Source organism: Manis pentadactyla, chromosome X, assembly GCF_030020395.1.
Source record: "Manis pentadactyla isolate mManPen7 chromosome X, mManPen7.hap1, whole genome shotgun sequence".
In the NCBI taxonomy this organism is placed as follows: Eukaryota; Metazoa; Chordata; class Mammalia; order Pholidota; family Manidae; genus Manis; species Manis pentadactyla.
In genome coordinates, this window is record NC_080038.1 from 133,386,237 (window position 1) to 133,401,643 (window position 15,407).

The window sequence follows — 15,407 nt, forward strand, 5'->3', positions numbered from 1 at the left end:
CGTAAGCTTTAGCAGTTTTATACTTAAGAAAAATACATGCTCATTACAAAAATGAAGAAATTATATGTATATGTGGAGAAAAGGAAAGGCCTCCTGCACTGTAGCTGGGAATGTAAATTGGTGCAACCACTGTGGAAAGCAGTATGGAGGTTCCCTCAAAAAACTAAAAGTAGAAATACCATTCAACCCAGCAATTCCACTTCTAGGAATTTACCTGAAGGGAACAAAATCCCTGATTCAAAAAGATACATGCAGCCCTATGTTTATCACCACAGTATTTGCAATAGCCAAGATATGGATGCAACCTAAGTGTCCATCAATAGATGAATGGAAGGTGTGGTACATATACACAGTGGAATATCATTCAGCCATAAAAAAAATAAACCCTGACATTTGCAACAACATGGATGGAGCTAGAGGGTATTATGCTCAGTGAAATAAGCCAGGTAGAGAAAGACAAACACCATATGATTTCCCTTATTTGTGGAATATAAACACAAAGCAAAACAGAATGAACAAAACAGCAGTAGGCTCATAGACACTGAGGAGGGACTGGCAGTTACCACAGGGGAGGGATTAGAGTGGTGGGTTGGGAGGGTGAGGGGAATAAATGGGCACAAAAATTCTCAAGCATAATGTAGGTTGGTCATGGAGATAGTAGTACAGCATGGAGAACATAGCCAGTGATTCTGTAACATCTTCCTCTGCTGACAGATAGTAACTGCACTAGTGGGGGTGAGGATTTAATAATATGGGTAACTGTTGAACCACTATGCTGTATGCTTGAAACTAATATAATACCATATATCAATTTTTTAAAATGTAAAGAAAAAGAAATTATGAACAAGGAAAAAAGGAAAGTAAACCTGTAACTTAGCCTCAGATAAAAACACTTTGAAATTCTTGGGGTAACCTGCTGTGACTAAAATTGTACATGTGTGTGTTAAAATCATTTACACACATATGAATATAAACATACTAACATGCTTGTTTTTTCCTCACTTAGAAATTGTGAGCATCTTTTCATGTTAAATATGCTTTCTCATCAGCATTTTTTAAATCCAAGGCTTTATTTTAAGCTCTGTGAAAATAAATGTTCCAGTTGAGAATTATTATAAACAACTTTTTAGATAGATCTAGTTCATTTATTTGTAAGTTAAGAGAGATGTAATTCACATGTAATACAATTTAGAGTGTATAATTTAATGGTTTTTAATATACTCAGGGTTGTGGAACCATCTACAATCAATCTTAAAACACTTTGATTACCCCAAAAAGAAACTCGGTACCTATTAGCAGTAATTCCCATTTCCCCATAATCTTCTCAGAAGCCTAAGCAACCACTAATGCACTTTCTATCTATATGCATTTACCTATCATGGACATTTCATGTCAGTGGAATCATATAGTATGTATCCTTTTGTGACTGGCTTCTGTCATTTAGCAAAATGTTTTCAAGGTTCATCCATGTTGTAGCATGCATCAGTCCCTCATTCCTGTTTATAGCTGAATAATATTCCATTGTATGACTATACCACCTTTGCTCAACCATTCATCTGTTGATGGACTCAAGTTGTTTCCACTTTTTGGCTATTATGAATAATGCCATTATTAACATTCATACAAAAGTGTGTGTGTGGACATAAATTTTCATTTCTCTTGAGTATAAACCTAGGAGAATTCCTGTATCATAGAGTAATTCTGTCTAATTTTCTGAGGAACCAACAAATTGTTTTTCACAGCAGCTGTACCATATTACATTGCCAAGGGGGTTCCAATTTCTCCACATCCCCACCAAACTTATTTTCCATTTCATTGCTTATAGCCATCCTAGTGGGTTTGAAGTAGTCTCTAATTACAGTTATTATTTGCATTTCCCTAATGACTAATTAAGTTAGTCATCTAACTAATAAACTTAGAGCATCTTTTCATGTGCTTACTGGTCACTCATATATCTTCTTTGGAGAAATGTCTATTCAGATCTTTTGCCAAATTTTAAATTGAGTTATTTGTGTTTTCTTAGTTGAGTTGTAAGAATTTTTTATATGTTCTTTTAAAAAAGTCCCATATCAAATATATAATTTGAAAAGTGCTTCTCCTGTGGGTTGTACTTCACTCTTAGTAGTGTCTTTTGATGCACAAAAGTCTTAATTTTGAAGATATTCAATTTCTCAATGTTTCCCAGGTTGCTTGAGTCATTTCTAAGAAACCACTGCCTAATCCAAGATCATGATTTATACCTATGTTTTCTTCTAAGAGTTATAGGTTTAGTTCTATGATCCATTTTTGAGTTAATTTTTATATATGGTATGAGATAGGGATTCAACTTCATTCTTTTACTTGTGGAAATCCAATTGTGCCAGTACCACTTGTTGAAAAGACTGTTCCTTGCCCCACTGAATTGTATTGATACCTTTTGTCAAAACCAATGACCATAAATTTAAGGATTTATCTATAGGCTCTCAATTCTAATCCACTGATCTGTATAGTCACCTGAATATTAGTCCTCCCAAATATGCCTACATCCTAAACTCAGAAACAATGAATGTGTTACCTTACATGAGAAAGGGTACTTTGCAGATATGACTAGGCTAAGTTTCTTGAGATGGGAAGATTTTCCAGGATTATCTAGTGAGCCTAATATAATTACAAGGATCCTTATAAGAGACAATAGGATCACAGTCAGTAGGAGATACGACAATTGAAACAAGAGGTTGGAGTAATGCAAGGAAGGGGCTGTGAGCCAGAAATACAGGTGTCCTCTAGAAACTGAAAAAGGCAGGGAAATGATTGCCTTCTCTGAGCTCCCAGAAACAACCGGTTCTGACAACACCATGACTTTAGCCCAGTGAGACAAATTTTGAACTTCTGACCCCCAAAAGTATAACATAATAAATTTTTTATTTTAAGCCAAGTTTGTGGCAATTTGTTACAGCAATAATAGGAAACTAATACAATTTGTCTATCCTTATGCCAATTTTACATTTTCTTCATTACTATACCTTTGTAATAAGTTTATTTAAAGTCAGGAAGCATAGTCTTCCAACTTTTTTCTTCTATCTATCTACCTATTTATTTTTAATAGTAGCCATAATAATGTACAGCACAACTCTAGAACTTATTTATCAAGTATAACTGAAACTTTATATTCATTGAACAGCAACCCCCTATTGTTTTGGCTATTGTAGCAAACTATATCATGTTAACAGTTCAATATTCCATTGTTTGTTAACATAGTTCTTATTATTGGACATTTGGGCTATTTTCAATATTTCACTGTTATAACAACTGCCAACACTATCTTTTGAGTGAAATATTTTTGTGCGTTCATAATTACCTCCTTAATTTCTATGTAAAAAGGAATGCATTTCTGAGGTTTCAGATAAGGTATAAATGACCTCCAGAACTCTATACTCTACAAACTCTTTCTCATACTGTCATCAACCCTGTTATCAAATTTTAGACTTAGATTATAGATCAGATTAAAATTTAGATGTAAAAAATAAAGCTATAAAGTTATTATTAAAAATGTAAGAGAATATCTTTATGATCTAGAGGCAGGAAGTATTTTTCAAACAAAACTTTAAAACAGATTATAAAAGCAAAAAAATGATGAATTTAATTATTCAAATTGAGGACCTCTATTCAATAAAGTATAAGAAAATCACAGATGATGTTAGTTGACACAACAGAATGGGAAACATTATTTGCAGTGTCTAACTGATAACGGACTGCTATCTAGACCATTCAAGGAAAGACTAGCAATTAACAATCCCAGTAGAAAAATGGACCAATGGTATAAGCAGGCAATTTACAGAAGAGGAAATCCAAAAGTCTAAAAAGCATACAGAGACATGTTCTAACTCATAGTAATAAGGCATACATCAAGTAAAATAATAAGACAGCATTTACCTGTTTTAAACTATAAAAACTTATGAAAGAGAATAAGGCCAAGAACTGGCATGAATGTACAGTACAGAAATCTATATGCACTGTTAGTGGGAGTATAGATTGACACAGCCAATCTGGAGAACAGTACGGCAGTGCTTAGACAAATCAGGAATATGAATACCTTGAGACCCAGACATTCTGCTCCTGATATATATCCCAGGTAAATTATCACATTATTCCATAAGGGTACTCATAAAAAAGTGTCCATTGTGGCAGTATCTGTGGAAGCAGGGTGTTTTATGCAGTCTACATGTCAATCACTGGGACAGAATTAGGGAAAATGTGGTCAATGCACACAGGGCAGCAATTAGAAGTATTAGACTACATATGTACATTGTAATAAAAATGAATTTTAAAGTGATGGTACCTAATTTTAAAATTTAAGAAACACAATTATATAATATATTCCTATATGTATATATTAAAATATACACAAACTGAACAGAATAGTGAGTTCAGTCACAAACTAACACGCACAGAGCCAATTGATTTTTTAAAAAGGTAGCAAGGAAATAGAAGGGAGAAAGGACAGTCAGATCAATCAATATTGCTGGGGAAATCCATATTCATAAAGAAAAAATAATTAACCTCAAATATTAACCTCATTTCATACATAAATTTATTCAATATGTATCATAGACTGAAACATAGAAACTAAAACTATAAAACTTTAATAAATTCAAGTTAATGTTCTCAGGATGGTATATGTTAACCCTCCCAGGGTTATAAATAGTTCAAAAAGAACTTCAGGGAGAAAGCAATGTTGAGCACAAATGAAACACTAATGATGGAATGTTAGTTTTCTAATGTCACATAAATTGCCACAAACTTAGTGGCTTAAATCAATACCCCTTTATTATATCACACTTCAGTAAACATAAGTACAAGAGATCTCAAGTAAGATCTCAACTTAGGATCTCACAAGCCCAAAGTCAAGGTGCCAACCAACTAAATTCCTATTTGGGAAGCTCTGGGCAATGATCCACTTGCAGACTCATTAAGGTTGGCGAGAGAATTAAATTCCATTTGGCTAGAAGACTGAAATCTCTGATTTCTTGCTGGCTCTCAGGGAAGAAAGCCTCTCAGTGACTAGAGACCACTCTTCAGTCCTTCCACATTCCAATTCACCCTGATCTTCAAAGATACCAATGCTTCATCAAATCTGTCATGTACTTTGAGTCTCTTTGATGTCTCCTTTTACTACCAACAGAGAAAAATCTCTTCTTTTAAAGGACATACCTGATTGGATTAGACCCACCCACATAATCTACACATCATAATGTCACCTGACTTGAAATTTTAATTACCAAAATAACACTACAACAGATCTCAAAATTAAATTGGAATTGGAATTACGGGCCAGAAAAATAGGCCATGACCTGTGTGCTAGGTCTAACAGAGTGAATGCCTGCTAAATAGGACCCAGGATCTACTAACATAATTGACAAACTGTCCAGTGACAATTGTAAGCCACTCATCATACTAAGAACCAGGAAAATCACAATTTGAATGAGAAAAGACAATAAAGTGATAGGAACACTAAAATGAATCAGATGTTGGAATTATCTGAGAAGGATATTAAAGCAGCCATTATGAAAAAAAGTTTCAACAATCAACTACAGACAATCAATTATCTAAAAAAAAATTAAAAAGTAGAAAATCTCAGCAAAAATGTAGAAGTTATTTTTAAAAAGCCTCCCTGGATGGTATAAATAGCAGAGTGGCAATGACAGAGGATAGACTGGGTGAACTCAGAGAGCTCAACAGAACTCACCAAACAACAATGAATTAACAGAATTTACTTGAAAGAGAAAATATAAGCTAATATAAATGATGAGGGACTCAGAAACCTGCAGGACAATAAAATAGATGCAACATTTGTGTCACCAGAATTCCAGATGTAGAGGAGAAAGAAGGTGGGATAAAGATACAACAGATGAAATTTTCCCAATTTTGGCATAAGACACAAACTTACAGATTCAAGAAGCTGAGTGAACCCCAAACAGTATAAAGCCAAAGGAATCCATGCCAAAACACATCCAAACTTTTGAAAACTAAAGACAAAGAAAAAATTTTGACAACTTCCATAGAAATTTGACACCTTACCTGTGGAGCAGGACCAATTTGAATGACAGGTGTCTCATCTGAAACCATTGAGGCCAGAAAGAAGTGGCCAACATTTTTCAAGTACTGGGGGAAAAAACCTGTCAACTGCAAATTCTGTATCCAGTGAAACTATCCTTCAGGATTGAAGAGGGAAATGAAGGCATTTTCAGACAGGAAAACAGGAAGAATTTGTTGCGAGCAGATCTATCCTTAAAAAATGGCTAAAGGAATTTCTTCAAAGAGAAGCAAATGATCAAAGAGAGAACTGGATAGAAAGATGAAGCAATGGAAGGAGAAGAGATGTGGACATATTCACCAGACTATCCTTTTCCTCATGAGTTTTATGAATCATATTTGTTAATCAGTACAAAATCTTCATGAACAGGCACATGAAAACATGCCCCACATCACTAATTATCAGAGAAATTCAAATTAAAACCACAATGAGATATCATCTCACACCAGTAAGGATGGCCAACATCGAAAGACTAGGAACACCAAATGCTGGCGAGGATGTGGAGAAAGGGGAACCCTCCTACACTCCTGGTGGGAATGTAAATTAGTTCAACCACTGTGGAAAGCAATATGGAGGTTCCTCATAAAACAAAAAGTCAAAATACCATTTGACCCAGGAATTCCACTCCTAGGAATTTACATGAAGAAAGCAATATCTCAGATTCAAAAAGACATATGCACCCCTATGTTTATTGCAGCACTATTTATAATAGCCAAGAAATGGAAGCAACCTAAGTGTCCATTAGTAGATGAATGGATAAAGAAGATGTGGTACATATACACAATGGAATACTAATCAGCCATAAGAAAGAAACAAATCCCACCTTTTGCAACAACATGGATGGAGCTAGAGGACATTATGCTCAGTGAAATAAGCCAGGCAGAGAAAGAGAAGTACCAAATAATTTCACTCATTTGTGGAGTGTAACAACAAAGCAAAACTGAAGGAACAAAACAGCAGCAAACTCACAGACTCTGAGAAGGGACTAGTGACTACCCAAGGGGAGGGGTGGGAGAGGGCGGGTGGGAAAGGAGGGAGAAAGGGATTGTGGGGTATCATGATTGGTGCACATGGTGTGTGTGGGGTCACAGGGAAGACAGTGTAGCTCAGAGAAAACAAATGGAGACTCTGTGGCATCTTACTACACTGATGGACAGTGACTGCAATGGGGTATGGTGGGGGCACTCGATAATATGGGTGAATATAGTAACCACATTGTTTTTCTTGTGAAACCTTCATAAGAGTGTATATTAGTGATACCTTAATAAAAAAAACATGACTCAACTTGTTGTTTACAAGAAACATACTTCAAACTCAACAACATAGGATGAGAGTAGAAAGAAAATATATGTCATTCAACTATGAATAATAAAAGAAGCAGGAGTGGCTGTATTAATATCAGATAAAAAAAACATTAGAGCAAAGAAAAAAACTGGAGGTGAAGAAATACAATGCTCAAAAGATCAATCCGCCACAGAATCATAAGAATCCTAAATGTGTCACACCAAAAACCAAAGCCTCAGAACACACATGAAGCTAAAACTGGTAGTACTCAAAGCAGAAATAGGCTAACTCAAAATTATAGTTGGGGACTTCAACACCCACCTCCTTCTCAGCAACTGATAGAACTGTTAGAAAATTAGCAACAAAGAAGACCTGAACAACACAACCACCAGGATCTAATTAATAGAAATAGAACACTCTGCCCAACAACAGCTGAATACACTTTTTTTTAATGAGCCAGGTCACATTCTGGGCCATAAAACAAACATCAGCATATTTAAAAGAATTGAAATCATACACAGTGCATTCTCTAACAATAATGGAATCAAACTAGAAATCAATAACAAAAAAAGGAAAACATGTAAACACATGAAAATTAAACAACTACCTTTTAAATAAGCCATGTGTCAAAGAGGAGGTCTCAAGGGAAATCAAGCAATACCCCAAACTAAATAGAAATAAAAATATGACATATCAATTTTGTAGGCTACAGTGCCAAGAAAAGACTTTATAGCAGTAATGATATTAGAATGAGGAAAAATATCAGATCAATAATCTATGTTCTTACCTCAAAAAAGCAGAACAAGAAGAGAAAGACAATATTGAAGCAAGCAGAAGGAAAGAAATAATAAATATCAGAGTAAAAACCAAAGAAATTAATAGCAAAACAACAGGGAAAGTTTATGGGAAAAAATGGGGTTCTTCAGAAAAATCAATAAAATTCACAAACTTCTAACAACACTAACAAGACAAAAAGAAAGGAAGTCACCAATATCAGGAATGAAACAGGCTATTACTACAGATCCTGCAAACATCAAATATAAGGCAATACTACAAACAACTTTATGCTCATAAATTCACCAATTTGGAAGCAACCGACAAATTCCTTGAAAACAACAAACCAGCAAACCTCAAATAAAATGAAGTAGATAATCTGAATAGCCTTGAAGGAAACTGAATTTGCAATTAAAAAGCTCCCCAAAATGAAATCTCCAGGCCCATACTTTCACTAAAGAATTCTACCAAATATATAAAGAATTAATATCAACTTTATGTAAACTGTTCCAGAAAATACAAGATGAGGGATCATTCCCCAACTCATTTTAGGAGGCCATTATTACCATATACCAAAATTAGAGAAAAATAGCACAAAAAAGAAAACTGAAGACCAATACCATTCATAAAATTACAGGCAAAAATTCTCAACAGAGACAACTAATTCTAACAATGTATAAAAACATATATAACATGACCAAGTGGGATTTTTCTAGGTATGAAGTTCAACATTCAATAATTAATGTAATCCACATTATCAAGAAGCTTCAATAGAAGGAAAAATCCTATGATCATATCAATTGACAGAGGAAAAGCATGACAAAAATTCAGTACCCACTCATGATACAAATACTTGGCAAGTCAAGAAAGAGGGTATTACCTCAACTCAATAAAGAATATCTATGAAAACTCTACATCCAACATCATACTTACTGTAGAAAGACTGAATGCTTTCCCCACTAAGATCAGGAACAAGGTAAGGATTTTTTTAATCTCAAAACTATGATTCAGCATAGTACTGGAAGTTCTAGCAACTACAGTATGCAAAAAATATAAAGGCAAACAGATTGGAAATGAGTAAGTAAAACTATACCTATTTGTAGATAACATGAAATTGCAAACTTCATAGAAAACCTCAAGTAATCTACAAAAAGAAAGAAAAACTGGAACTAAGAAGTAATTTTGTCAATATCAGAAGATACAAAATCAATGCACAAAAATCAACTGCCTTCCAACTTACTAGTAATGAATACACAAAAACAAATAAAAAATGCAATAGTATTTACAATTACTCCAAAGAAAATGAAATACTTAGGTATACAGCTACCAAAACATGTCTAAGATCTCTATGCTGAAAATAACAAAAGCCTGACGACAGAAACCTAAGACCTAAATAAGCAAAGAGACATATATGTCAATGCCATGCCCATGGATAGGAAACCAATGTAGTAGGCCAAGATGGCAATTCTTCCAAATTTATATTCAAGTTTAATGTACACTCTTATCAAAACTCTCCAGCAACAGTTTTCAGTAACTAGAGATAAGATTATTTTAAAATTCATATGGAAAGTTATAAGCCCTAGAATAATTAAAAAGGTCTTGCCACAGAATATTAAAGTGGAAGGAACCAATCTGCCTGATATAAAGGCTTACTATATAGCTATAATAATCAAAACGGTGAGGTCCCGGCAAACGGAGAAACACATAACATCAATGGAACAGAACAGAGAACCTAGACGTTTACTCAAAACAATATACCAAACTGATTAGTGAAAAAAATTGCATAAGCAATTCATCAGAAGTCTTTTTAACAAATGGTACCACAGGAAACAGACATCCATAGGCAAATAAAACAAAAATGAAGCTCAACCCAAACCTCATACTTCACACAAATATTAACACAAAATGGAGCACAGCATAAACCTAAACTTTAAAAACTATAAACACTTTTTTAATGGGAAAAGCTTCAGGATGAGTGTTAGTAGAAGAATACTAAATGCGACATTAAGGGTATGAGGGGTACATCAAAATTAAATCTCTGGCTCTGTGAAAGACGCAGTTAAGAGGATAAGAAGATAAGCTACAAAGATAGTATTTACAAACCACATATCTGACAAAAGGACTCATCTCTACAATAAAGAACTCTTAAGTTTCAACAATAAAATATCAGTCTAATAGGAAAATAGGCAAAAGACATAAACAGACATGTCACTGACAAGGATATACAGATGGTTAATAAGTATATTATAAGGTGGTCAACATTATTAGTCATTAGGGAAATACAAATTAAAACACAATGAATTATCACTACATACATACCAGAATATCTAAAATTAAAACACAGTGACAATACCAAATGCTTGTAAGGATTCAGAAAAACTGGATCACCCATCCATCTATTGCTGGTGGGAATGTAAAGTGTTACCACCATTTTAGAGAATAGTTTGGCAGTTTACTTAAAAACTAAACACTCAACTACCATATGATCCAGAAATTGCATTCCTAGGCATTTACTCCAGAGAATTTAAGTTATGTCCACACAGAAACCTGCATGTGAAATGTTCGTAGACATTACTGCAATAGCAAAATCTGGAAACAATCAAAATGTCCCTCAGTAGGTGTACTGTTCAACTGTGGTACAAAACACACCATGGACTACTACTCAACAATGAGAAGGAATTAACCATTGACACATGCAGCAACCCAGACGGATCTCAAAGGCACTGACTGCATGAAAAAAGCCAATCTTACAAGGTCACACACTTTATGATTCCATTTACACAACATTCTCATTATACAGACTGAAACAGATTATTACTGCCAGGGATTAGGAATAATTGGGAGGTGAGAGGTGAGTGTGATTATATAATAATAGCAAGAAGGAGATCTTTGTGATGATAGCATTGTTCTGTATATTGATTGTAGTGGTGGTTACATAAAGCTACATGTGATAAAATCACTTAGAATTATGCACAAACCTTACACTGATGTCCATCACTTGGTTTTGATATACTCTATTTATATAAGATGCAAACATTGGGAGTAACTGTCAACCTAGAATTGTATATACAGTCAAATTACAATTTTAAATATGAAAGTAAAATGGAGACATTTTCAAATAAATAAAAACTGAGAAAATTCGTAAGACCTACACTACTAAAATTATTAAAGAAAATTCTTCAGAGTGATGAAAAATTGTAACAGACTGAAACCGGGATCTATACAAAGAAATGAAGACTATCATAATGGCAAATATGTGGCTAAACAAAAAATATTTTTCTCCATTTTTAAATTCCTTTGAAATATTATTGACTGCTTAAAGCAGGAGTAATAATAATGTAAGATAGGGTTTACAACATGTGAAAATAAAATGTATCACAACAGCACAAAGAATGGCAGGTAAATATTGGTATACTGTCATGAGTTTTTACATTTTATGTGAAGTGACATAATGTATTAATATGAAGTATTATATAATAATAGTCATACATTTTATACACAAAATATATAAACCTATATGCACACATATACACATGTTCTGAGACAGGGCACAACAAAGTTCACAAATTCCTCACTATGAGCAGGAACAAAGAGGATCCACCAGGTGAGTCAAGGTATATGAGCACTGGTGGTGTTTCAACGTGGGTGACTAAACGGCTTTGTTCTTTCCATCTCTTTACCTTTAAACCGTATGACATTAGCGCTCCCTGACAAGGGTAAGACAGATCCCACTGACGAATTCTGCTGCCAAAGTAACTGGAGCCATTAAACCTCCCGCTGTCGTCATGACGGGTCACTTCCTGCTTCGGTCTCAAATCAGCTACAGCAGCAGAAGCCCATGGGATCAGAGGTGAAGCTTAATGATAGCCACTGCCTGCTCTCTTCACTTAACCCAAAAGGCCATTGGAAATAGCCCAAAGACCCACTGAGGGAGATGGACATTGTTTCCCAGAAGCAAATACAGTGCAGCTTGTACTTTGGAACAATTGGTCAATCTTGCTATTTGCACAAACTAGCAGAGGTTATGCAGTGCCTGAGCATGATCATGGCAGAATCACCGGGTCTCCTCACCATCTGCCTTTTAGGATATCTACTCAGTGCTGAATGTACAGGTTTGTTTCCTTTTTCAAGATACATTAAGTATGCTTGTCTTTTAGATATAGAAATGTCTGGTGCCGTCTTCTTCACTAAATAACGATTACAGGATTTGACAGTGACGTTTAAGATTCTAGTAGCATGTGTGTTGTTAAGTACTGCTTCTCTGGTAGCTGTCTTCTTCACTTTTAAAACTAAATAGAATTGCAATGTTTATGGTACTTTTCTTAATAGACACTGTTGGACTTATGATTTGACAATGTATTTCCTCCTAGGACATGGTCATCTCCTCGGTTAAAAAAAACAAAAGTAGGAACATGTTTTAACAAGGAAATAGCAGAATATGGAGAAAAAATTAACTGTCATTTTGGGTTTCTTTACTCACCACTTGGAAATCAAACTGGGAAACATTAAAGCCACAAACAATGGTTTTATTTACACAAGAAGTATGATTTAAACATCTATGATGTGTTTCCAAAAATCTTAGAACTATATGAGATATGCCTCTAATTGTAATAATCCATAACATTATATATCTTCAATTTAAAGTTTTAGTTAAAAGGCAAACTTTTCCTTAGTGAGTTATTTATCACTAAAGATTTTCATGAATTAGGAAAAAATTATTTTGCCTCTGATTCTAAAAATCTCAGAGGTAACACATGGGGAAATACTTGAGCTCTTGGGAGAACAAAGCAAGTCCAAGAACTGATGTAAAGAACAGGAACTAAGCTAATGCAATTAAAGTACATTACTTGGTCTTTTCACAACGTCAGTGACTTCACGCACTCCCCAAAGGAAGGCACACAAGGAGGGAGCTACCCAATATAGACAAAGAGAATGTTCTCACAGGAAGCATTTATCACACTTACTTGTCAACCTACTATAATAAAAGCTAGTAGATGACAGTGCCAGGATCAGGGGTGCCAACCCTAAGCATCCCCAGAAAGCAGAGACTGGCCCTGTGGCTCCCACTCCAGACATGATGTCAGACTGAAATGCGGAAATAATGATTTAAAAATGCAAAGGTTAAAATCAAACAAGCAAAGTGGGTAGAGTCAAGGAATAAAGAAATTTAGCTGGAAAACTCACAAAGCAAGACATAAAGCTAAGTCTTTACACATAGCTCATCAGTGTAACATCAGGGAGGACAAAAGATCCAAGCTCTTCTTTCAAAATAAATGGTATGATGATGCAGGTTTTAAGAGGGTTGCTGCCCCCTTGAACACCTCAGATGTTGGATAAAGGATAGATATCAAGGAAAAACGGAGGGACTAGAATTTCAGAGTTGGGGAAATAATGACTAGAAGATATAAACCTGAAAGGAGGTTAAATATATGACCCTCAGACAAAACTGAGGAGAAAGGCAGTGTGATTCTGGAGTCACTGTAGTCAAGAGATAATGGGTCCCTGAGGGGAGAGCCAGGGGAATTTCCCTAAGGATGGACAGTATTAATGCAGCTCTCTCTTCTGCTGTTAAACTGTCAGTGGCTTCTAAAAGCAATTTCTGGGAATGATTTACTGAGATGCTGCATTTTCATGGCTGCTGCCCCTTAGGCATTGTTGCATCTACTTGGGGTTTTGAAATCAAAACTGTTCTGTGAAACCAATTCAGTTTTGAAAGTGTATGAAACAAAGCTATCTTTCATTAAGAATGAATGAATGAATGAATGACAGCTTTGGCCCACCTACTTCACACAACTTTATAAACCAGAGTTACTAGGGTGCCAGGTACTGTGGCAGGGTACTAGGGACTGCAGGATAACACAGACTCCCTCTTTGACCTAAAGAACCACGAAGTCAAGCGAGAGATTTCAAATATAATACGGTAAAATGTGTCCCAGATGCTGCAGGAACATAAAGTAATTGTTAATTGGGAAACACTTAAGAGACAATATTTTGAGCTGGTTCTTAAAAGATGAGTATCGTTCACACTCCTTACATGTCTATCTAGGGCATGCTATGCAGAGGACAGAAAATTCGTAAGATCTACACTATTAAAAATTATTTAATTTTAAAAATCATTTCATGAAATAATTATTTAATTATTTAGACATTACTGCAATAGCAAAATCTGGACACAATCAAAATGTCCCTCAGTAGGTGAACTTTCAAACTGTGGTACAAAACACACCATGGACTACTACTCAGTCCATGGCAAATATCCAAACCCACAAAGAATGTGAGGTCTGTCAGGGATTCGGTATAGTCTGAATGCTGAGTGGAACAAGTGAGGCAGAACAGCAAGGCAGGCCTGGTCACACGATAATGAAGACCCTAAACTAGGGAGTCTGAACAGCAGGACACACTGTGGAGCTGTGAGGAGTGTAAACATGCACGCCACTAATGGCTGACATAGTATGCGCCGCCTGGCAACATTCTCATGAACCGTCTGAGGAAGGGGTGGCAAGATGGGGGGAGACCAACCTTGAAGATATTACATTATAATCATCCAGGAAAGGCACGAGGGCCTGAACCTGAATTTCATCTGTATAGAGAAGAGGGAAATAAATTCCAGTGCCATGCAGGAGGCCGGAGTGACATGACTTAACCATCTGGGTACGAAAGGGGCACAGGATTAGAGGAAATGTACAGAGTATGTCTTGGGCATTTGATGTGATTACAAGGCACAGTGTGGTGCCTAAGAGCATGGAATAATGTAGTCTGACTGCCAAAGTCTAAATCCTGGCTCTGATACTTGAGTACGTGACCTGGAGCAAATGACTTAACCTCTCTGAACCTCCATTCTTCTCATTTACAAAATGAGATGACAGTACCTACCTGATGGGACTGTGAGCATGGAATGAAATAATGGCTGCAAAACCCTCAGTCCAGTGTCCAGCACATCAAAAGCATTAAATAACACACCAGCTCTTGTTAGCTGCATTACAACATGCAGTTAGGGAACTAGAAAGATGCTCTGGACTTCGGAAGATGTATCTGACTAGAGATGAATATCTGGAACTCAGTGTTGCAGAAACAGTGGTTACAGGCATGTGTGCGTGAGGCTGAAGGGAGTAAGCATGGATACTGTGGCACCTGGTACAGTCCCTGGCAGTAGTGAGCATGCAGAAAAATTATGTTGAAAGAGTCAGGATTGGACTAGGGTGCGGCAGGCCAGGCTCACAGGTACTTGCACACAGTGAGAGCGAGCGCTTCCTTACATTCTGTGCACTACATGCTT

At 35.8% G+C, this 15,407-nt stretch overlaps 1 protein-coding gene across 1 annotated transcript in view; it reads left to right on the top strand.

The window, feature by feature from the left end:
- The first annotated feature begins 12,038 nt into the window (after nt 1-12,038).
- The window catches only part of F9 (coagulation factor IX), a 29,502-nt gene continuing 26,133 nt past the window's right edge, over nt 12,039-15,407 (top strand). The window contains exon 1 of the mRNA XM_036888197.2: nt 12,039-12,243. Coding sequence (XP_036744092.2) covers nt 12,066-12,243 — 178 coding nt within the window. The 5' untranslated portion in view covers nt 12,039-12,065. The remainder of the gene's footprint in view (nt 12,244-15,407) is intronic.